Source organism: Pocillopora verrucosa, chromosome 8 (assembly GCF_036669915.1).
Source record: "Pocillopora verrucosa isolate sample1 chromosome 8, ASM3666991v2, whole genome shotgun sequence".
NCBI lineage: Eukaryota > Metazoa > Cnidaria > Anthozoa > Scleractinia > Pocilloporidae > Pocillopora > Pocillopora verrucosa.
The window spans coordinates 21,458,621-21,483,125 of record NC_089319.1 but is presented as its reverse complement, the minus strand read 5'-3'; the positions used below and the strand labels follow the sequence as shown (position 1 = coordinate 21,483,125).

General features: G+C 37.6%; 3 protein-coding genes across 4 annotated transcripts; 2 read left to right on the top strand and 1 right to left on the bottom strand.

Moving 5' to 3' along the window:
* Positions 1–9: 9 nt before the first annotated feature.
* LOC131772083 (protein asteroid homolog 1) lies at positions 10–4,217 on the bottom strand. Of its 2 annotated transcripts, XM_059087990.2 has the most exons (4): positions 3,543–4,217; positions 2,573–2,807; positions 1,555–2,353; positions 10–1,195 (listed from the first exon to the last, which is right to left on the bottom strand). In XM_059087990.2, the coding sequence occupies exons 1-4, from the start codon at positions 3,959–3,961 to the stop codon at positions 960–962; spliced, it is 1,689 nt and encodes a 562-aa protein (XP_058943973.2). In that variant the 5' UTR covers positions 3,962–4,217; the 3' UTR covers positions 10–959. The 2 variants fall into 2 exon arrangements, with proteins under 2 accessions (XP_058943973.2, XP_058943972.2); XM_059087989.2 differs by having other exon boundaries at positions 1,555–2,807.
* A 59-nt stretch (positions 4,218–4,276) lies between these two features.
* LOC131772086 (target of rapamycin complex subunit lst8-like) lies at positions 4,277–9,216 on the top strand. Its single transcript, XM_059087991.2, has 10 exons — positions 4,277–4,512; positions 5,208–5,259; positions 5,468–5,517; positions 6,187–6,299; positions 6,485–6,560; positions 6,838–6,912; positions 7,104–7,181; positions 7,379–7,506; positions 7,913–8,055; positions 8,841–9,216. Exons 1-10 carry the CDS (start codon positions 4,387–4,389, stop codon positions 8,957–8,959), a joined length of 960 nt encoding a protein of 319 aa, XP_058943974.2. The 5' UTR covers positions 4,277–4,386; the 3' UTR covers positions 8,960–9,216.
* A 347-nt stretch (positions 9,217–9,563) lies between these two features.
* On the top strand, positions 9,564–22,810 carry LOC131772087 (exportin-6). The gene is made up of 22 exons (XM_059087992.2): positions 9,564–10,024; positions 11,101–11,191; positions 12,400–12,512; positions 12,995–13,192; positions 13,930–14,533; positions 15,284–15,455; positions 15,829–15,955; positions 16,223–16,344; positions 16,851–16,959; positions 17,108–17,200; positions 17,349–17,418; positions 17,721–17,976; positions 18,365–18,515; positions 18,646–18,792; positions 18,900–18,974; positions 19,138–19,252; positions 19,588–19,746; positions 20,273–20,559; positions 20,768–20,923; positions 21,349–21,447; positions 21,788–22,018; positions 22,358–22,810. Exons 1-22 carry the CDS (start codon positions 10,022–10,024, stop codon positions 22,457–22,459), a joined length of 3,480 nt encoding a protein of 1,159 aa, XP_058943975.2. The 5' UTR covers positions 9,564–10,021; the 3' UTR covers positions 22,460–22,810.
* The last annotated feature ends 1,695 nt before the right edge of the window (positions 22,811–24,505 follow it).

Below are 24,505 nucleotides of genomic sequence, written 5' to 3'. Positions count from 1 at the left end.
TAATGTGCGTGTACTTTTAAAATCTTCCTGAATTATACCAAGAATCGGTTGACCAGTATACGACGTGAAAAGTAAAACTGAGCAGGCGTTACTATCATTTGAGAAGAAGCGGATCGTAAGAGATTTCTCCTTAAAGATACTGAAGAGTTTCAAGTTGTTAGCTTGGTAATAGCTGTAGTATTTGGCAAGGAGTCACGTCACCAATATTACTTTTCGCCTTGCAAGAAATTTTCTCAAACTTAGGTACTTCTAAAACTTTATTTAAGCTAGAGGTATTCGTGAAAGGGTTTACTTAACAAATATTCGCCGAAGGTGAAATGAATATTGTTAAATAATCCTCAAGACGAATTCGAGCCGGGAGATTATTTAACAATATTCACTGAGTCTGAAGAATCATTGCTCAGTCAGGAGATTTCGAATTCTGCCGGAAGTTCGTTTGATGTTTTGCCGGATTACTTGTAGGAAGATAAGCAGCCAGTCTCCACTAGAATTTAACAGGTTTGTTTAGTTCAATAAGCAAAAAATTAATATCTTTCTTTCGAAAATTGTTATTCCAAACTTAGAAGCATCTTTTGCGCTCTTTGGAGTTGAGATATTTCACCTGGAAACTTAGCTTGACGTTACGTAACTAGCTTCCGCCGGAATTCTGCGGCATATTTATGAATGAGAATTGCCTACAAGTTATCATTCGACGTGAAGCATGATTCATATACTATTTTCTTCCTGAACATTAAAAAATGAGATCAACAATTGGTTTCCTTGTACACAATCTAAAAAGTAGAAGACAGCATGGGTAATTTTCATTGAAAGAGTGAAGCGATCTTTGCAGTATATCAAGCAATTCTGACATGTAATCACATCAACTAGAAGTAACGTCAGTAAATTACTCGCGTTGCCTGGCAACATGTTTCCCAGAAACCGTCTACACTGTTCTCGCTCGTTAATGGAACTTCCCCTTTTCACCGTTGAACTTCAACATTGCACAGAACAGAAAAACGATTTCCTGGCATTTCGTCAGCAGATGATGTTTCTCTCGACGCGGCATTTTGCTTAGAAGTCTTCCTCACTCTCTTCTTGTCTCCGTGGTTCTTTACACTCACCATCTTTTCTAAAAGGCCACTGGTTACCGCAAGACGAAGCCTATGAAACAAGCGAAACAGCTTGAAACCTGGAAGAAGCTGCTCTGGTTGTCGACCTAGAAAAAGAGGACACTTCCATCAGTTTTCCACACATCTCTACTTGAACTCGCGAGAGTTAAAAAAAAATCAATGGATGTTACTTGCAATGTTGGCATGTGCCACAGTTAACAAGAGTCATCAGTTAGTGCTGTTGTATGTTTGAGAACCTTTTAGTACCAATAACAATGCCCCCCTCTCCTGTTCCATGAGAACTATTATCGGTCTCATCTTCCAAGTCAAACACAGCAATTACGTTTATTTGCTTCACTATTAGTTCTGACTTGAAAACAGGGAACTCAGGCGCACTAAACAAATATTCACATCATATTCATATTTTCTAAAGTATTGGATTGCAAGGGTTAATTTTCAGACTTACCATGTTGCAAACTTTCAAGCAGTTTTTGTGCCATTTTTCCATTGAACGTCTTATGAATAAATGGTACAGGTACAGGCTCAAGCAAATTAAAGTTTAGATGAATTGCGTCTCTCAGAACACACTGCCATTGAGCAAAGCTTTGCGCCGCTCGTATGTCAAATGGCCATGAGAAGCGTTTTGGACTGACAGTGTTTTCTTCACCATTGTGGAACTCGTCATTCTCCAATTTAACACAACAACACAGTAAAGCGATCAGATGGTTTGTATCCAAGGGCGGTTGCGCGTTTTTTATGAGGTAACGAAGTGATGCAGCAATCAAAATAAACCTTTTACCTAAGGATCTAACATCTGTGGTGTCCGAATCGAGTCCAAACAACAAAAAATTTACACGCTCTCCGAGATCGAGGTACGGGATTAGGCTCAAAGAAGGGACTACGCCCTCTTGGTAGGGTTTTACAATTGATTGTTGGACACTTAAGCCCACTCTGTCCCATTCTTGGATCACCTTTATATTTCCTTCCTCTGCTTTTGTTTCAGCATCGTTCAAAATTCCATACACGAATCTCCTTAGCCACTTAGAGCAACAGTTCGCCGATATTTCTCTACAATTTTCAACGGGAATTCCCATGAACAGTTTCCCCGATGTCAAGCTGCTGATGCATTTGGAGGAAAACTTTCCATCTCGGAACCTGTGCAAGACCCACTGGTTGATCTCGCGATTACTCTGCGTTCTTAGGGAGCTAGAGACTAAGTCGTCTTGGAAATAGCCCAATAGATTCGACTCTGAAAGTGTGTATTCCTGGAGAGAAAGTTCAACAGCTTGTCTAAGTTGTTCTCTGCTTTCAGCTGACTTCACCATTTTCAGGGCACATTTCAAAGCCTCTTCCTCGTTTGAGTCAGGAAGTTTGGATAGCATGTTCGCAATGCTTTCAAATCGAGCTCCTTTTTTACTAAAATGGTTAGAAGTCTGAAAACCATTCAACGCACGGTTAAACTCAACTAATAAATCACAACTCACGTAGTCATTTCCTGCCAACGAAGCCAACAAGGGAATTAATTCTGCACGAATTCGGAAGTGCGACGCCAGTTTTTGCCGATGGAAGACCCTCACTGTTAAACAACTGGAATTCCAGGTAAAGAAAGCAAGAGGAACGTACCCAGCTTTGATGTCAAAGATAAAGAAGTCACTGTCATTGCTAAGAACTGGACAATTCCACACATAAGCCAACGAGGCAATTTCTGTGTCGGCTTCGCTGTTGAGAAAAAAAAAGGAAGTGAGGTTAGATGTATATCTTTTAGGGCGAGCCAAGAGCTGGAGAAGTAATATCCACCAAGCCTCTTCTAACGTTCCTTCCACATGTACATGATTTTCAATTTGAAAGAAAATCTCATGGAAGAATAGGAAAAAGGCCTACATACTGAACTTTTTATGTGACTTGAAAAGTCATAAAGCCCAATCAAGTTTCCTCAACGTTGGTACTGTAGTTTCCTCCTGAACAGTGACCCTGTGTACCCATCTTCCTCTATTTCTCTTCCGAGCTCAAAACTTTCTATATTTCTTCTCATATTTACAAACATGGCGCTAAAGACATAGCTGATCCTAGCAGTATGCAGGACGCGTGTCATATATGAACTTCGTGATGAGCCTCGCTCACCACAGAGTCTCTGTGGTTCGGTGGTAGAGCATCAGAGCGCGGATTCTGAAGGTCTGAGGTTCGATTCCATATGGCGGCTCAGATTTTTTTTTTCTTCCACGCTCGTGGCACTGAAGTCGAAAAATATCTTTCTCTTTTTCTTTACCGAGCTCAAAACTTACTATCTGTCCTATTCTATTTGATGGTCCTGTGTGTTGTCTAGTAGAAGATTATGTTATTTTGTTGTTTCGATGCGATCAAAAGCCTTTATGGTGGAGTCATTAAAAGAGGCTACACGGGCCACTTCTCTTGAAATCGTTTCAAAGCGCATTAACACAAATAAATCACTCTTACCTATCACTGGAAACGAATTTTACGCCGCGATTCCTGAGTGCCTCCAAGAACACGTGCCTTGCCAAAAGCGGAAGTAAGAACAAACGATCATTAGCGGATTTCGACAAAGCATTTGATGTTTCAACCCTCTCCTTTGCTCGTGCTTTAAGTGTCTCCAACTTCTTGTCGCTGGGATCATGTGCTCCATCGAATACAACATAGGCCTCCACGCCGTTCGAAACCAGAGCATCGAAAAACGAAACTACAGCATCATAATATTCTTGGTACTGACCACCACATCGGCAGTCTAAGCCATTGCTATAGTAAAGATAATGGCACAGACAAGATCCATCGATGATAAGTTTTGTATTTTTAAGATCGATCTGTGTCCAAAGCGTTCCGATTGAGTTGATATAACTTGTTAGTCCGGGAATCCCCATTGCTAGATACAAAGCTTCTTTTCCTCTATCAAATCATAATGTTCCAGGCGTATGAAATGACGAGTGATTTCTTGGGAGGGTGGGAGCCCAACTGTTGTAGCCTCTGTTTAAATCAATAGAGCTGAATAGTCCTTGAACATTTTCATATGGATTTGAGAAAGACCGCAAAGATAATCTCCCGAAAATACGTAGTTTAAAATTTTTTTCTCATCTGTCGTCCTGTTTTTAAACTACATTTTGCCTCTCCCTGGAAAGAAAGAAAAATCACCTTGAGCCTGCATAAAAAAAACCAGCGGCTAAGAAAAACAGAAATGTATGTCAAGTAATAAGATTTGAACATCCTGTGACTTTCTCTGAAACCGGTTATTTTTGCACGAAATTTCATCCTCATCGACGACAACAAACTAACAGATGATATCTACAAGATGACTGCTGAAACAGAAGGTTCAAGTGAACCGGTTATTTTAGCCACAGCAGGATACGATCATGCGATTAAGTTCTGGCAAGCACACAGTGGAATATGCCACCGCACTGTACAGCATCCAGACTCTGTATCCTTTGCATTTATAAATTCTAGTTCACTGCATACACTTGCACGGTGTTTACCGAAGAACACAAAACCTTAAAAACTTGAGTGTACGAAAGACTCAAAGTAAATAGGTAGAGACGCCCACAATATATCTTGAAATTGTCTTCATTGCAATACCAACGCAAGTCCATGGGACACAACCTCAAGTTCTAATTAGATAACAGAAGGTGTAACCAATCAACCCCCAAGAACTGATCTTAAGTACTCCACTTTAGCTGCTACACATTTCCTTGAAAACTAGCCACGAGAATTTGGCTTGAAATCAAGATAGCAACTTCTACATGTACCTGATAAGTTTGAGTCTCCTCATTACACCCGTTAATTTAGTTACAATAGACATTCAAGCTAACTACATACGACCCATATAGGAACAAATTTCAAGACTATCTTAAATACCTCTAATTTTATTCCTCCTCCCATAGAGAAATGTTACGTTTTTGTTTTGTTTTTTGTGGTTGTACTGTGAGCACTGATTTTTTTTAAGGGTATTGTGATGAATTTTGGTTTATTTTTAATTTCATATGTCATTACTTCCTACAAAGTGGCAATGCTATTGGATGAGTGTTTTATGGTGATAAATTTTTGTCACAGAGTGTAACTGTATGCACCTCATTATTGTACAAGTAGATGTTGTAATCTTTAACTCTATTGTATTAGCAAGTCAATGCAATGCAGATCACACCTGATAGACAGTTGTTAGCTGCTGCAGGTAACTTGCTCTTGACCTCTGAGATGAAAAAGAAATTTGTCTAGAATTTCAACCCTTTTTACTCTGAAGATTGAGCTGACTGTGCATCAGTAAATTATTATATACTCCTGGTTCATTTCAAAAGAAAGATTATACTAACTGAGTATTAGTAATGGTAAAACTGTATTTAATTCACACTAACATCTCTTTTATTTTTTATTTTCCTCAGGATATCAACACATACGCATGTATGATATCAATTCAAGCAATCCTAGTGCTGTAAGTCATATAGCCCAAGTTTTCTTTTATTTTAAACTTAGAAGTCTTTTAAACTGCAGGAAAATTAGGCACAGACCAAGGTTTTTCAATTTTGCGGGCCATTAGACACCTTTAGTCCCAAGACCTTAAAAAAAAAAACGTGGTTTCACACCCTTCCTCCTGCCCATCAATAACATGGTGAGCATCACCTATACCAGCAAAAATTTGGGTTCTGTACTCTTTTCTCAATGATTCTATACCTGATTTTTTCTTCCTTGTTACTAGTATTTTACTAATGAAAAATTTATGGTTGATTTGTACTCGACCTTCAGTCTTCAGTCAGCTCATCACTTAATACATATTTAGGGACATCAGCAGATAATAATTGAAACTGAGTCTGTGCTTGTGTCTTGCTCTAAACTTTGTATTTAAGTTTGAAGAACTCATTGGTTCTTCTGAATTTTTCACCTTTTGTTATATTTTGAGGGTTAGACTCTACTTCAAGCTGCCTTTTCAAGGGACATTCCTATGATTATTTTCCTCTTCAAGTTAACTGGTTTTACAATTTTATTCCAATATTAAGATTTTTGAGATCCCTAATCCCAGGAATTTTTAAGTGGCCTTCCTCAAGATAGGGAAGAAGATTTACTAGAGTTTCCCACTTTGTTTTTATACTCAATTCCGCTTAAGGTTGTGAATTATGATGGTGTATCTAAGAATGTGACTGCTGTGGGATTTCATGAGGATGGTAAATGGATGTTCACTGGTGGGGAGGACTGTTCAGCCAGGATATGGGACTTGAGGTATGTCTGAACATGGGTGCAATTATTCTTTATAGACTGTGCATAGGATCAGGACAGCTGGATGTTGGCGGAATAAATGTTCATTTTTCACAACTGTTTTAAGATCATTAAGAATTAGACAAAAACTACCTCAAGTGAAAGTATAACATTGCATTTGTTTTTGTTGTTGTTTTTTCTTATTTCAGGTCTCATAATTTACAGTGTCAAAGAGTGTTTCAAGTGAATGCTCCAGTAAACTGTGTTTGCCTTCATCCAAATCAGGTAACTAAACTTAAAGGAAAGAAATAAAAGAACATACTATGATAACTAGTCATTAAGTTAGATGACCTATAATGATAAAACAGTTAGAAATACTTTTTATTGCATTCTCAATGTAATATAATGAGGTTTGAGTGATGATTTGGTGGCTGATTTATGTGAGAATCCTGTTAGAAAATGAAATAAAGCAAAAGAAAAAATACAGAAAGAAACTTATTTGTAATATTTTGTTTGATACTATTGATCATGAATAACTGAATGTGAAATTTATCATTTTTAGGGTGAGCTTATTGTCGGTGATCAGAGTGGTGCAATTCACATGTGGGATCTTAAAACAGATCACAATGAGCAGTTGGTGAGCAGTTTGTGCCAATAATTACATGTTGTTTTATTTTTTGTGTTTGTTTTTTAGTTCAGGGGCCTAAAGATTTTTAGAATGAACTTAATGATCACAAAAGAGCAATTTTCTGAGGAGTTTAGAGGATTACATTGCGAAAATTTTTTTGCATGAGTTATCTCGCCGTTATGTTTGTTTTTGTTGCATAGATTCCAGAACCAGATACCTCCATCTTGTCTATCAGCATTGATAGAGAAGCTTCTTACATGGCAGCTGTCAATAATCAGGTAATGAAAAGCCACTCAATTATTTTCATTTTATACAGTTAGGAGAAATTTGCCCTGGTGTAGTTATCATGAACAGTGTGCTTTCCCTAATATTAAATAAAGCAAGTTTCTGTCTTTCTTTCTAACAAATCCATTAGTTAGCCAGTTAGCTAGTTGATCTCAATAATTCCTTTGATCTTTTTTCGTTGTTCTTTCAGGGTAACTGCTATGTTTGGAGCTTAACTGGAGGTACAAAAGACGACCCAACCATGCTTCACCCCAGGACAAAAATTCCTAAGGCACATAAAAGAGCAGCTTTAAAGTGCCTTTTTAGTCCAGACTCATGGTATGTCCTCCACAGGTTCCCCTAAGTAATTGTGTCCTAAAGGCTTGGTCTATGAGACTGACTGACCACTTCCCTTGCAATTGACTCTATTAAAATCATCCTATGTCATATGTCTTAATTCTTTCACTCCCAGAGGTGATTAGGATGTAACTTCTCCCTGTAATATCTATCACTTTCCAAAAAACAGGTAATAAGAATACTCAAACCTATCAAGTAGAAGTTGTTATGTTGATCCAACACCAAATTCTTGTTACTTACTACAAGGAAATTTTTAGCAGCCAGAGTAGAGAACTAACAATCACATCTTAGAAGTTAAGGGTTAACTCTTTCACTCTTTCTTTGATGGCAAGATTTCTGATTATACTTTGTACTGACCTGATCAAACTCTATTCCTCTGATCTGCTAGCTTTCTAGCCACAACATCTGCAGACACAACAGTCAATATTTGGCAGACTGCAGATTTCTCTCTTAAAAAAACTCTGAAAGAAACCAATCAAAGATGGGTTTGGGATTGTGCCTTCTCTGAGGATTCACAGTACCTTATCACAGGTAAAGAAATCCTGTACATTATACTACTCTAAGTTTGTTCATAAAATAAGTTAAAATGCTTGTTTTGCTAAAGCATATTGGAAGGGCTTTACTGTGGGAATTACAAAAATTATGATCTCTCTAATTTAATTCATGTTGTTAAACATACTGTCTGGTATTTGTTGACCTAAATCGCAAAAATCTGGTAGTGAACAAACCTGCTGTCTTGTACCATTCACATTGTCCCAGTGAGATGCTCAGCCTATTTGGCTATGATGTTTAGACAATGCTATCTGATGATAATTATCAAAGTTTAAAGACTGGTTTATGGAGACAATATTGTTGTTATAATCTATTAACCTTTTAACTTCCAGAAGTGAGTAACATGTCACTTCTCTCAAGAGTATCCATTCATTATCCAGTAAACAGTTAATAAGGATACTTAGACCTATCATTTAGAAGTTGTTATCTTGATCTAAAACAAAATTCTCATTACTAATTTACAAGGAAATGTCTAGCAGCTAGAAGGGATTATAAGCAATCACATCTTGGGAGTTTTTAAGGTTTTAACCCTTTAACTCCCACACCAAGTTTGTAATTCTCCTTACTGTCAACCGTACAGTTCTTATAATGTTAGTTCAGAGAATTTAGTATTGTATCAACTAATTATTCCCAAATTGATATTTTTCTCATTCTCATCACTTATCTATTTGATATTGTATTGATATGGTAAGGAGAAATTCTGTCTCGGTCACCCATAGGAGTTTAAGGTTTTAATGGTGTTTGTTTTCTTGTATCCTTGCCAGCATCCTCTGATAATATGGCTCGGCTGTGGAATCTTGATCAGGGGGAGGTGGTTCGAGAGTACAGTGGACATCAGAAGGCTGTGGTTGCTCTTGCATTTAGAGATGCCCATGCTGTTTGACAATCAATTAAATAGAGAAAAAAAATTTTATGTAAAATAGAGAAAAAATTTTGTCATGCATTTTGTTCTCCTTTTAGTCAAAATGGAGTCCCTTAAGGCCACAGGGTGAATTGGGGCCAGGTTTTGATATGTATACCTATTTGTTCATGCCATACTAAGCTTCCCTTTACTAATTACTTTAACTTTACATCATTTACTTTTATTACTTTCTGTCAAATCAAGTCTTGAAAGAAGTTTAATAAAATGTTTTTATTTTGTGTAATTGTGTATTGAAATAACCTGGTAGCAACACCTGACTAAGATTGCCATTCACCCCCCCCCCCCCCCCCCTGCATGGTCAAAGCCTAAGATAGAAGAGATTCATTTTCTCACTAGCTGGGGTTATTTGGTATTACTTTGATGGTATCACTCTTGCAATTTTCAAGTATTTACAAGCTCTGCCTTTTACTCTATCTGCTCATAAAATGTGGATAGTTTTCAGCTTGCTTGACCCCGCGCTGCTTTCATCAAATTACTTGGGTTACTTTCATACTTAAACCATTCCCCAACCCACCCCTCTAAGAACATTGGTTGCTTTCATAAGCCTCGTTCTTGTGTGTGTGGGCCGGGCAGGAAGGGAAAGGGGCCTCTCTATCGCAATTGTTCAAGTATGCAACCGGTTTTCTCCCCATTTTAGTCCTGAACCTCGAGAGTGAACAGTGCAAGTTTGAGTCCTTACTTCTTTGTTTTACGGTGAAAATCTGTACTTTTTCTCTGCGAGGCAACGAAACTAAAGGTGTGACGCTCAAAGTTTCGGCCAAGGACTCGACTCTACTACAGAGAAAGCCTGGGAGAATTTTACTTTCGTAGTTACTATGCCGTAAATAGCGGTTCCACGTTGCGTTCATTCCCTGCATTTTCCTGAGAGGGAAGGACTTGTACATGAAGCATAATTTGTGATTATCGTAGAAGAGATGTGTTGTGGTCAACTAAATCATTCTGGAAGAGATTGGTGGTAAATGACAGTTGAAACACGAAATTATACCGACGGACGTGCAGACGTAAACCTAAAAATTTTTGATCATGGTGAGTAAACTCTCTTTTCATCGTCATGGGGTCTTGGAAAATGTGAACGGTCACGGACTTAATGTGTCATGTCTGTAATTAGCCAAATTGTTGTGTTTCATATACTTTGAGATGCGATTGCTTGACCTTTGTCAATGATGGCGTGATTCCCATCTACTTTCACATTTTGCATCATAACCAAAATTGGATACAAGTGAAGTATGCTTTATTTGACAATTTTTAGTAGAAAACTGATCTCTTTATTTTGGGAAAAGTGAGGACTTGCCATCTATTCAGTTTTCAAATTATTAAATTAGGTCATGATATACATACCTCTTGGTTCTGTTGGTTGCCCTGTTTCTTGTCCAAATATGGTCACACTTCACTCAGTATCTGTCACCTACATGTCTGTGATAAATGATGCATATCAGATGATCTGGGAGTCATAGCAAAGAAACTGCCAGAAGTTTTTATTTAAGACAAAAGTATGTTCCAGTTTTTTGCCAACTCAGAACACCACATGCTTTTTGTATAAATTAGTAGGATAATTTAAACCTACTTCTTAGGGACAGAAGGAAAGAAGAGGCCAAGCCAGCTCATGCTGCTGGAACCCTTAGCAGTGTCCATGGCATTGATGACTAAGAGTATTGCTTTTCTTTGTCATTCCCCCTGACAACTCAATTGATGAAGCCAGTTATCTTGTCTTACCCTCTCTCCTTCCCCCCACCAATGCAACACCATTAAAAACTTATCCCCAAACATTAAGTTAAGTTTCCCTGATTCTTTGCTGGCAGCCATTTATTCTCCTCGCTGTATAGAGAGGAGAATAAGAAAACAGTATGACAAGCTGGCTCAAGCATGTACCCAGACCTTTTGAAATACAATAACTCTTCATCTTAATCATAAGGATAGCTTGTCAAGATACTTTCATCATGTATACCAACCATTGGTGACTCGAAGCTATGAAAATTTTATCCTGAAAGTGCTTGGAATTCATAGTGGACACAATGATTCACGTCCATAGAACCTAAAGATGGCTGATTATAATAATAAAACTTGTTACGGTGTCACAGATATATCTTCTCTTTTTTTCTCAGTCTTCAGATGCAGCATCCCTTCATGCTTTGGAAGTGCTTATGAATGAATTTTTTGATTCTTCTACAGACAACAATCGCAAAAGAGAAATAGGTATTTGACTTAACTAAGTGAACTGGCAAACTTACTGGCAAATGAAGGGGTATGTGAGATTAAGCCCTAGGTGACTTTTGATGCAGCATCAACTTCCTGCTGTGTTTCAAAATGGAATATGAGACAGTTTGAAAGGAGAATCTAGCAATTGATAGTCTAACAGAAGAATTATATGATATTATTTCATGCACTGTTTTAAAGGATGAGAAGTTAACATAATTGTCCTTAAATCATTTTTTAGTTATTTCATGTTTTTGAATGGTATTATTATGATTGTAAAATAGTGATCTACTTCTCCTCAATGATAAGCAATAAAGGTTTTACTTTTTTAGTTATTCTACAAGCCATATGTTTCAAGTTTGTTATGGTGGGGTGAAGCAGGAACACTTTCAAATTATCTACCACATTATTCTTGTCCAGGCAAATGGTACAAAGTATTTCCCCTTATTTGGCAGATTTTTGAGGATTCTATTGAGATTACAGGCAGAAGAAATTTTTTTGTATTACTAGGGGTACAAAGAATGAAGTCATAAGTGGTTTTTGACATAACATCCAAATTCTCTCTGTCTTACAAAGAAATTCTAGAAATTTTGGAGGAAGATCTAGCTGCTATCGTAGTCACTTAAGTCTTTTTTATGCACCCTTTTCAATTATAATTATAGTTACCTCCTGATAATCAATATTATTACTGCTTTGTTGGGCATTGTGGTGCATTTAGAGGGCTAAAATGGTCATTTACATTTTATTAGAGGGAGTAAGTTTGTAAAGAAACTGTTATGGTGGTACTGCATTGGTGGGAAAGTTTAACAGGGTAGTTTAGTACTATCAACTGAGTTTATAATGTAAATTGGCCACCATAAAGAGTTTAAAAGTTGACATTTTGAGGGTTACCCCTTTTTCAGAGCTTAACATTATCAACACAGTTGATGTTACCAAATTACCATTAACATTTTAGCCGTGTTGTACCCTGGTTGATTGTTAGGATTGCTTTGTTGTCTTTTTTTTTTTTTTTTGGTTTTTACTTTCTCAGTACCTTCCTTAAGTGATTATAATAATATTGACATTTATGTTTTGGGACTGTCTCAGTTTACCCTGAGCTACTAGGTATGGTTTAAAATGACTCTGAGTCAGGCTCAAAACAAAGTTTTAGCAGTGGACAAAGACTGTTGTTTTAATAATTTAACAGTAATGATTTTGTCTCTTCTTAGAACAAGTTTTACAAAACTTTAGCCAGCAATCAGGAGCATGGCACCACTGTGTGTATTTTATGAACAACTGTTCAAATCAGTATGTTCTTATGTATGCAGTTTCAGTGTTTGAGGTTTGTCAAAAATGTTTTCATCTATTTATTATATAATCATGAAATATCTATTCAGTACCTGTCATTTAATACCTAAAGCTTGACTTTTTTAAGTGCCTTTGAGGTAATTGATTCTGATCTCATTTGCAAAAAAAGGCACCCGATCACTAAGCAAGTGTACAGTGCTCTTTGTTTGTACACGAGGTCTCAAATATCCTCTTAAGAGGCTCAAATACCCTCTAACAAGGCTCATCTGTCTAGAATTGGCTTTTCTTAAGTGCCACTTGTAGTTAAAAAGACCATTAAGTTAGGACAAACCCGTAGAAGGTTCATTTATATGGAGCTAAAGGTGAGATAACTCAGGAAGCAGTCAAGGATGATGTGAATCATGAAACCAGTGGTGCAGCCATAATAATTATCACTCAATAATAAGTCTGACTTTCTTATTTTATCAGTATCTCAGGGAAACTTTATCAATTATTGACTTGATTTCTGTATCATAGAATCTCATTAATAAACAATGGATAGGAACACAAGCTGGAGATAAGGCTGAGGTCCGTCATTTTCTCAATGATTATCTGTTGTCATATCACAAGAAGCTGCCATCATACATCAGAAACAAGCTTATTAAAGTTATTGTCGATATTGGAAGGGTTGACTGGCCACATTTCTACCCAAACTTTTTCTCAAGTATTATAGAGGTAAGTTCTTTTTTCTCAGTTCTGTTGAATTAAAGTCACTCTTCTCACTTGCATGTAGTTTGTATAGTGCATCTCAGAGGTACTTAGCCTAAAATACACATGAACAGCATAATTATTTAAGAAAGTGTGCAAATGCGTGCAACTTTTCAAACTGCATTCAAAAAATGCATTCAAAAGAAGTGTATTAATATGTATGTGGCAGTCTTTTGTTTTACTCTTACTCACCCTATAGATGATTTACTCTTTACTCACCCTATAAATAAGTCCTCTCTCAAGGTTTTCTCCCATTCAAAAACTGACAGTTATTAAGGCTTTCATACTGTACACATATGTACATATTTATGAGTAATTCCCTCTTACTGAAGATTTAAAATGCACTGACCATGCTAACCCTGAGAATGATTCACTGCCAAGGATTAGTTTATCTAAGAGCCATGTTGTGTTTTTCTTTTTCATAATTCAGTTACTTTATAAAGAAAACATAACTCCTTCATTTGATGACTTACATGTAGGTAAAGGTCACCATCTTTCTCAGATGTGCTCAATGTTGCAGATCTTTGTACCAAATGCAAACTAATTAATTAACTTAGCACATGAAGTACGTTGTCAACAAGTTCTGTGGGGCCTGGTAAACAAGGCATTTGACGACAAATCATAATTTGCAGGGTTTCAAATTTTTTAAGGAGACTCAAAACTGTTCTTTGTACCCTGCAAGTGACAAGTATTCATTTTTTCAGTTACTCCAGCAACCTTCAACAGTAGCATTGGGCTTGCTCATGCTTCAGACAACGTCAGAAGAATTGGCCTCACCCAGGGAGGATTTGAGTATTGCTAGAAAGACTGAAGTACATAGGCTGTTGCTTAATGAAGTTCCCGGCATCCTCTCTTTACTGACTCATTTGTTGGACAGAGTCTTAGAAAAACACCGTCGACTTGCAACAACAGTTACCCCACCTCCTTCCCCCACTCATGGAATATCACCAGCCAGGAGTTCTAGTCCTACAGTTTCAGGATCAAGTTCATTGTCAATATTTACTTCAGCGCCCTCTGCAGATCTGTCACTCCAACATGCAGGGAGTAGTAACCTCATGGGACGATTATTGAATAATTCACCAATGAAATCTAGACAGAATTTAGGACATCCACTGCCACCTTTAGACTCAGAATCTGAAGAGATCAGTTCTCTAGTACTTAAATGTTTAGCACATCTGTTTAGCTGGATCCCTCTGTCGTCCACCATTACACCTTCACTTGTGTCCACTGTGTTTTATCTTGCGGAGTTTGGCTGCAGTGTAGTTCCATCCAGCTCTGGTAGTAGTGTTGTGAGTAATGCAGAACTAGGTGAGAATGAATTTACTACCTTAAACTTTTAGTGTTACTTCAAACATTAGTGCTTATTGAGGTAACTGGAAGCTTCAACTGTGGGGCTTAGTAATAGTGCTTCAACTCCCAAAAGGGATCAACCCTTCAACTCTTAAAAGTGATTAACATGCAACTTCTCCCTAAAATATCTATACATTTTTCAGCAAACATGCTATGAGAATGTTCAAACTTATTAGGTATAATTTGTTGTATTGATCTTGCATCAAATTCTGATAACTAATTTACAAGGAAATGTGTAGCAGCTGGAGGGGAAAGTTGACAACCAGATCTTGTGAGTTAAAGGTTTCACCATTTAACCAATTTACCCTACAACTTCCATGAGTGACCAAGATAGAATCTCTCCTTACATTATAAATACAATATCAAGTAAACAAGTGATGAGAATAAAGAAAAATATTAATTAAGGGATTATAAGTCAGTCCAATGCCACATTTTCTGATTTAACATCATTAGAATTGTACAGTATGGCAAATGGTAAGGAGAGATACTAATATGATCATGGGAGTGGAAAAATTAAATATCTAGAGAGACACCTAAGTCCTTGGAAGTATGCGGTTAATTTCTTGAATGCTCATTTTCCTAAAAAATCCCCATTATTTTAGCCAAAAACTGTCATTCCTTCCCAAGTCAAACTTCCTTACTAATGAGATGGAGCAACATATTCTATAATAATTTAACAATTGTCCTGTTGTGTTTTGCTTCCTGTAGGTGTCTCAGCAATGACTTGTATTAATGAACTGTTGTCTAAGAATTGTGTGCCTGTAGAGTTTGAAGAGTTCTTGCTGAAGTTGTTTCAGCAAACATTTCAGCTGTTGCAGAGAATAACAAAAGATACAGGAGCTCAAGCTGTGGAAAACCTTCTCACAGAACAAGATGAAAGGTGAGGATGTAAAAAGTATTATGTAGACATTTAGAGCAATTTCTTCCCCTGAACTATTTGCTGTGCCCTTTTCATTTCTCCCCCTTCCTTTGAAAGAGATAATATGGTCTTGTCCAAATACATATTGCAAAATGGCCTGCCTGATCAGGCTAGGTCCAGTGATGTACTCACCATCAGGCCAATGTATCCCTTGCACTGATCCTACCAGCATAATGTACTTTGATGGAACTGATTTATTATAAATGTGATGACTTTTTTTGCACTGATTTACCCTCACATTTTTCAGAATGCCATCGGCAATTCCTCAGGATTTCTGTTATCTGTAAATACAAATAAATTTTCTAATATGTCTGTCTTACTCATTTTATTTCAGTTACTTGAATAAATTTACAGAGTTCTTGAGACTTTTTGTGAGTATACACTTGAGAAGATTTGAAAACAGCTCCCATTTCCCAGTTCTTGAGCTGTTGATGTTGCTCTTCAAATATACATTCAAACAGGTCAGTAAAAGTATTGAACACTCTTTCTGTGTAATTCTTTTCCCTTATGCTTTGGAATAAAGCTAAATCTTTCATGCTTTGAAAGTCTAATTTGTTTATAAAACTCCTGCAAATTCCTGGGCTTCTTGGGATATAAATGGATGAAGGGACAAAGAATCTTCATAAAAAACTTTTAAGACACTGTTTACTGGTTTAGCAGTTAAAATAAATTTTACTTTTTACCTGACTGTTAATTTCTTCTTATTGAGAGTACTTGTCATTATTTAGCCTCAGCTGGAAGGCTTTTTTGCCTGCTTGGACATTTGGACTGTGTTTCTAGACTATCTTATTGGAAAAGTGGCCAATGCAAGAAGTGATAAGCTTGCAGAAGCAGAGGCTACTGTTAGCAGGTTTGTTTAATAATAATCAATCATCCAACATACTCTTGAGAACTGAAACAAAATAAGTATTGGCAGCACACATTTAAGTGAGTTAATGCCTTATAAAGTTATCAGATTTTTTAATGTTTCACTACCATTAAGTCATGTGGACATGAAGACATGTTTAAAATGCCTAAAGATTCATCACCTCCTTACAATTTCAAATGGAAATTATGTTTTTTACAATCAACTTAACCATCACTCAAGCAATCTGTTCCTGTAAGAAGTTTTTTACCTCTTTTTTCATCAAACTAAAATTAAATTTTTCATGATCAAAAGATGAACCATGGGTTTTTTTCCATCATGCGACCTCGAATATAGAATTACCAGTTTACAAAGCTATCCCTATTAGCCCTAGGCTATCAGAAAGCTTTTTTCACACATGTATGCCCCGTTGTTGGTTTCAGGGTTTTAAAAAGTTTTGTTGTGTACTGTGTGTTACTAGAAACAAACAGGCTTTGTACTTTTGGTTTCAGGTATAAAGAAGTGTTGCTGGTGTTGATAACAGAGCTGCTGAAAAAAATTCAATTCCGACATAATCGAAAGCAACTTGAGGAGTTGGATGATGAAACACTAGATGATGATGTAAGTTGACAATGAATTTTTTTTATTATTACACATGAATTTAGGAAAATCAATTGCTTTAATCATTTGATATTTAATAATTTTACTACACAAAAATTCTTTAAAGATTGAAGGAACTATCAGTATTTGGTGTTTTGTTTAAATTCAGTCTGAAACAGAGTGGCAAGCATTTCAAAGAAATTGCCTGGAAATTGTAGCGAAGTTAGCAGAACTCCTACCTGGAGAGACATTCTCCCTGCTGGTAAGAGGAAGTTATTTGTTTCATTTTCTTGCTCTATGCACTGGTGCTCTATAATAAGAGTAAAAGTTTTGCATCCTCTACCAGAAAGTTAAATTTTTCATTAACATGTACCAGTAGTTAATCTTTTGTTCTCTTTTATTATTTTTAGTTCCCTCTATTTAGTGAATATTGTGATGTGTACATTGGTCTTGGAGAGTTTGTTACCAAAACTGCACATGGTAAGATTGTTGTTATTGTCACAGAAATGTAGATGTTAATTATGATAATATTATAATAATTCTCAGACTCAAATTATGACAAATGTATGGTAGACAGCACAGAGAATCTACATTTAGATCTTGGAAGTGAAATGGTTAATTTGGATCAATGTCAGTATCTGAGCAACTGTGCACCAACTCCTAACCTACCCTTCCCTTAACCCCAACTTGTTATCAATTGACTGTGGTTGGGGTTAGGGGAGGGGTAGGTGCGCAGTTGTGTAGATACTGACATTAATTTCAACATTTCTTTTTGTTCCCAGGCCTTCAGCTTGGGATCAGTGGTGAAAATGAATGTCATCAATTGCACTGTTCACTCAGAGACTTGACCACTATGGAGCGTGCCCTGGGACGACTGTCAGAACACTTTATCGGTGAAGTGAATTTTGCCAACAGATTTAGTGATGGGGAGGCTATTGTTGAAAGACTTGGACAGATTGCATTATTTGGCACACAAAGTCAGTTGTTTGCAGTTCATACAGCCATGCCTAATATTCTTCAACCTGACCTCATTGAAGTGTAAGACAGAAGTTTTTAAATCATGAAATAAAAAGTTCATTTTGGATAAAAGATAGCTACCAGCATTTTATCAGGGTCTCCCTAAAAGGAAACTGTTGCTCATCTAAATTTTTGGTTTGATTGAGGCTCTGTGGGAGTAAACTGCCTGGCCCAAGAGCGCAATAAAATGACCCCTGGGTTGACTTTAACCCAAACATTTTCGTTCACGCCCAGAACAATTATCCAAGTTTGAGCTTTAATAGGACAGGACAGGGTACTTCTGTGCTGGGCAGTTGTTTCTCACAGTACCACTCTCTACCTTGTGATTTCCATCAAGAGCAATTTAGCTGGTGTGCAGACTTGACGTTACGTGTAATCTGTATTTGATGATTTTCTTTGCCTCTTTAAGCCACGCCCAAGGACTTGCTGCATTTCAAGCTTACTGCCACTGGATGGCACAGTATTATTTGGAAACACACAGGCAACAACAGCATCAAGAAAAGTTTGTGACGCTTGTCTCAAATGCAATCGATTCTCTGGTTCCTTTGATGAACAAGGAAGTAAGTTCTTGTTGCTTCGTCTTTTTGTTTGTGTACCGTGTATTTGTTACAACTGGCCACATCTCTTAAGTTTTCACTGTGCAATACAATCCCAAAAAAAAGTCTAAGAGACAAGTCGTTTTAACCTCAGGTTCCTCAAAGAGTTTCTTTACCAGCATCCCACCTTCTCAACTCCTTGGCAACAACTGTACGTCCATCATTTATGACTGCTCTGGATAAAGTACAGAAGCTCTTCCATGATGTTAGCAGTGGTTCATTATCTGACTTGCCACTTGAGGTACAAATTACCGTCTAAAGTGTACATATTATTATTGGTAGTATCTCGACTTACTTCGAAAAAGGTTTTTCTCCTGTGTAAAATTGTGGTTAATTTATCCTCAACAGGTCCAGACCTTAGTTATACGGTCCTTGTCAAATTCTTTAGTGTTACCTTGGCCAAATAAAGCTGACAATGAACAGGTAAGGATTGAAGTTAATGTGAAATTTCATATGGATATTACCCGTTCTATGGCACTATGGAATTGTTCTGTTTTGCGTAGCTTGTATTGGCAAGGTGAAGGACCAAAAGCTAAGGAGCTTTTAAGTTTTTAGTTTGATAATATTGCCGCATTCTTTTGTCCAGGAATGGGAGGTGCGCTCTCAAAGTCATCAAACCTTAATGCATAGCATCAAACAGCCTTTCAAGAGTATTGTGGAAACACCGGGTTTTTCTGGAAACAAACAGCTACAGGAAAATGGTGAGTCTGCACGGTTTAACTTGTTGTTTCATAGTGACAGTTGATCTAATCAGTGGTTTGGCCCAGGGGGGCTCAAATAAAACTTACTGTAAATAACTGTGAACATACGAAAGCGGAGATCGCTTTCATATTCGCAAAACTTACTATAACACTTCAAGAGAGTCGGTTTCAAGAAATACTTGCGAAGAACCGTCGTAAAAAGAAAATTACAAACGAAGCTGTTACTTTGCTTGCTGTCTCACGATAAACCGCTCCATTTTTAGACAATTATTGATAGTTATCACATTTTTCATGATACTTCACTGATGTTATGTGAACGATCGATTTATCCACAGCCAAGCCTCTTCTTCACTTCACCTTGCACGTGCTGGCTGATTTGATGTCTGCCGCAACAGAAGACCAGGTTACCAAGACTAAACTCATTCTGTACCAGTCCATCTCAGATGTAGTTCAAATCACAATTAATATTTTTCCGGTCTACATCCACTATCCAGGTAAGCGAAAAAAAAAGAGTATTTTACTTGTTAGAGATGTAAGTACCCAAAATGAAAAGCGAAAAAAAAAACTCGACCTGATAGGCATGCCCCCATCCCCCCTACCGTGCCGGCTGAAACGTTTGCGTTCGTGTTTAGTCCCCTACTCAAAAATCTTCTGCGCGGGCCCTGACGATAGAGTTTACGAGTGCATTATTAGAAAGGATATTACACAGTTTGAATAAAGTTGTAGGAAGATTTAAACACAATACCACACCATGAGGAAGGAAGGTTAAGTTTTAACTCACACTATTATATACCTTCTCCTTTCAGAATCCGGTATGAAACAATTATTGTACGTTACCGTGGCAACTCGCTTCATGAGCGAAGTATTTTTAATTAGGTTCTACACATTATCATCACTTTAATGATTAAATATTGTAACAAAAGTCGTGGTAAGGTACAATATTAACAAAGTCAGGCAAACGACACCTTTGAAGTGCTTATATATCGACCATCAACACATATGTATTTACTCATGTCACAGATATAACCGATGAGTTCCTGGGCTTCCTGTTGACGTTGTTCGAGAATTTGAAGGTTCAACTTGGTCCAGCGGTGACAGAACAGATCGTTGAACCACTGCTTCACACCTTCACTCGCCAGCAGTTGTCCGAAATACTACATCATGAGAGTACAGCTGGCTCGCGGGTCATCAACAAGTTCCTGAAGATCCTGCAGCTGTTGGTGCAGGAACCTGCTGCATCTTTCAAGGCTTTCCTCCCCAATATTATCGGGTTATGTATGGAGCAGTTATATCCGATTTTAGCCGAGGTAAATTTCTCTTTTTCATTTTCAATAGTTTTTGCATACACTTCACACAAACAAGAATGCGTCGGGAATCTTTTCTACCTGATCTTTTGGTTGAACCTTTCATAGTTTCGATCAAAGAAGTAACACCTCATTTCATGACAAAGAAACCGTGGTGTTGTTGATGCTGATTAATTCTCTTTTTTTTCTTTCTTCCTTCCTTTTTCTTCAGCAACCGTGCCCCGACATCAAATGTGAATTTTACGAGTTACTCCATCAGTTACTACTGCACAACTGGCGTTACTTCTTTCGTGCATCTCTTTTGGCTTATATGTCAATGGCCGAGGAGACTGTGGAGAACCAGGCCCAGTTTAACTCCGTTATGCAGGTTTGCAACAGATTTGATCCTTGCTGTAACTTGCGTGCTTCAAATAAAGCTTGAAATCACATTAGACGCTGCCGTTCTCTCATATCAAAAAACTAGAATTTCCACGAAGAGTAATTGTCTGGCAAGTGTCGAAAATATTCTGAAATAGTATTTTTTTGTGTGTGCCCTATTACGCCCTTCGATTGTTGTAGAAAACTAAGGCTGGTTTCTCGATAAAGGAGATGAAAAACAAAAACCAGTTGCCCTTCGAGACTTCTAAATTTCATTTGTTTTGGATTGCCCTTGTGATTTGTCTGTTTATAGTTGGACCAAAACTTCAATCTGCGTTCCTTAATTTTAAAGCACGTTAGATGTAGGAAGCACTCTTAGAATAGCAGTATTTTGATGATTTACAATTCTCTGATGTATGTGTGGTTTTATTTCAGGCCTTTGGACAGTCTTTTCTTCAACCAGACATCACGGTTTTCAAGCAGAATATTGAAGCTTTAGAAAACCTGAACTCCAAGTGTAAACTTTATCAAAAGGTTTGTCCTGCTCACCCCTCTGACAAACTCCAGCACAAGCTTTTTCATTGTTGTCAGGATTCAGTAAGATAATCTTTCTGACGAAGGGCTAATTCCAGAAATGTCAGCTCTAGAAACTCTTTACGGCAGCCAATTCTATCTTGTAATTTCCACACCCCCACTCCCGACGGCAGGACCAGGGCTTCTTTAGAAACTTACCCTCATTATTTCTTAAGAGTAGACGAGCCCGTTGCTGTTCTGGCACGGTTTTGCTGAAAGGAATGGAATTAGCATACAGATTGCGCGCTTGAAGTTTTTGTATCACAAATTATGTTGGCTCGTTTCTTTCCCTCCTTTTCAGCGCATTTTTAAAGACAGTATGCTTCTTCAATTCGTGAACGTCTTCCTTCAAGCGCTGGTGTTTAGATCACATGACCTGTTACAAGAAGAGATCACGATCACTCTGTACAACATGGCGGCTGTGGACTTTGACTCCTTCTACTCAGTGTTCTTACCTCAATTTCTCGGAGGCTGTGAAGGGCTTACCGACTCGCAGAAGACTGAACTGGGAAATAATTTCACACCTGATAAGGTAGTTACTAAAAACGATTATGAAGAGACAGAGTGAGTGATAAGTAGGGACGAGTCCAACAATTTCTCAGATGGGGTGGATCCAAACCTCGACTCAGAAAACGTGTTACTAGAACATTTACCTAATCCCACATAAGGCTCTGTGATATTCATTTTGTCTCGCGCCGTTTGCAGTTAGTTAGCAGTCTTTTGGCTACGATTAATCACCCTTCCGTTCCCCCTGAATATCATGTGATCCCCGACCCTCCCCCCTTCTTTCCGGCAATAACAAGTGACTGACCCCTTATTGTTATTCATTTTACATTTAGTGTCTGACAGTGTTATTGTATCTTTCCAATAGGATCTGCCATCTTTTACTCAGAGTATTCACCGATTTGTCGGCGACTTACGGTACTACAGACTTTGTAACAGCAGCCTGCCTTCAGGAACCGTCAAGTTTTAGAACAAATTTATTTAGGAAAAAAAAAAGGGAAAAAAAAAGGAAAAAATGATGTATTTTAAGGCTGTTTAAATTATGACTTCTATGTATTTTTAATCGAGTTGCCTGTGCTCGTGTAATTTATATATCTGTAACTATTCTTGTCTAGTTCATGCTCGTGTAATTAAGGTATAATTATTGTATAACGATCCCAAAGTGGTAAAAAGAGGCAAGAGTCTCTGCTGTAATGAAAATACTGTATATTTTTTTATATTCACAAAATTGGTACAGTGTAATTTGTAAGAAAGCAAAATGTAATAATTTTCCCGAAGAAGTTTTAATTATATGTGAACCTCCTCAGTGAATAAAATGAATGACAATGGTTTATTTCCGACCCATTCCTCTTAACCTTTAGCCCCTAAGAGTGACTAGCGTCTAATTTCTCCTTACAATAGCATCCCTGAATCAAACATTCAGGTAATGAGAATAAAAGAAATGATCACCAACTAGAGAAGCTCTGGATTAGGAAACAAATTCTACTCATCAGTACCTTTGGAAATGTATAGAGAACAGTATGGAGATTAGGCATACTTATGTTAGGGTGGAAAGGATTAGTGTTAAGCTAGTGAATAAGAATTGAGGCGAGGAAAACTTTGTTACAGCATTTGCATTTGATTTGTACAAGGTGAGTCTTCAGAGTCTTCAGAAGTATATGAAACTTTAAGTATTCCGCGTTTTGTCGGAAGCCTAAGTTTAAATTCGGGCTCGTTTGTAGGCAGCCACAGATCGCCGTCGAGGTTTTTCTGTAAAGCCCTTGCGTCAGACAAATTTTTGACATACAGGCTTGAAAGAGCAGTTGAAAAGCAGATCGAAGTCACACTTTTTCTGACCCCTCCTAATCATCTTGACTCATTCTGATGTACGCCAAATGTTTTTAAAAATTTACATTGCAAATATATTAATCCTCATTTGATATTCATCTCACTGAGTTTTACAAAGATCTTCGCACGCCCAGCGCACAACTTCGCTTGGTTGCTTGATTTTGAGCTATTTGCCTTTGGTTACAATTTAAGTTGCAGACAAATGATGGCTCAGCATGATTTAGATAGTCCGAACGGCTGGCAGTTGGAGCTAACTTGTACGTTGGTCTGTAACATTGCTTTTTTTAAGTAACGATCCTTGCACGTGGCCCGGTCGACTCAGTCAAGGCATGAAGAAACGACGTCTTGATCTTCTTTGAATTCAGGTGAGTTATCTAGTTTCGTTCTCCTGCGCTTGGCTTTTAGCTATCGACAATTAAAAGGGCTTTTGAGAAAGAAATGGTCCTTTAATTTTAAGCATAGAGCGACGGCCATATCTCTTCTTTACATCAGCTACCTGCCGGCTGTAGCTGGATATTTATCTCTAACGGTTTTGCTTCTTACTTAGAATGAGGAGAACATGAAAATGTAGATATAATTATTGGAATGTATTCGTCGGGGACAAAAAGGAACGAAAATAAACCATTTTAGATATTTATAGAAGTATGCAACATTGACCCTTTAACTCCCAGGATCTAACTGTTAATTCTCCCCTCTTGATGCTACACATTACGAAAATTTGGTGTTAGATTAAGATAACAACTTCAACCTGATGAGCTTGAGTACATTCTCATTACCTGTTTGTTGCGTAATGTGTTGCTAATTTAGGGAGAAGTTACATGTTGATCACTTTTGGGTGTTAAAGGTTGAAATAGAGGCTTTGTTAGACCGCACTGCTTGGAGAGAGAAATGGACTTGATTCACGCCCCACGACATTATGAAGTTTAACCTTCCCTCCTCCCCCCCGCCTCCTCCTACTGGTTGTTCCACCCCCTTAAATTTTATACAAGGTTTCTTCTTCAACTTCCCCCGCCACCCTTCCCACCCTCTTTAGTGATTAAGTTGTCCGTCGTCATTGGAATTCTACATCTATTGCCAGGCAAGAGTGTATCAAGAAGAGAGGACCGTGGAACATCAACAAGATGCAGGTCATAGAGACAGACACAGTTAATTCAGGTCAGTTTTATAAATCGATAGAGAGCATTTCGCT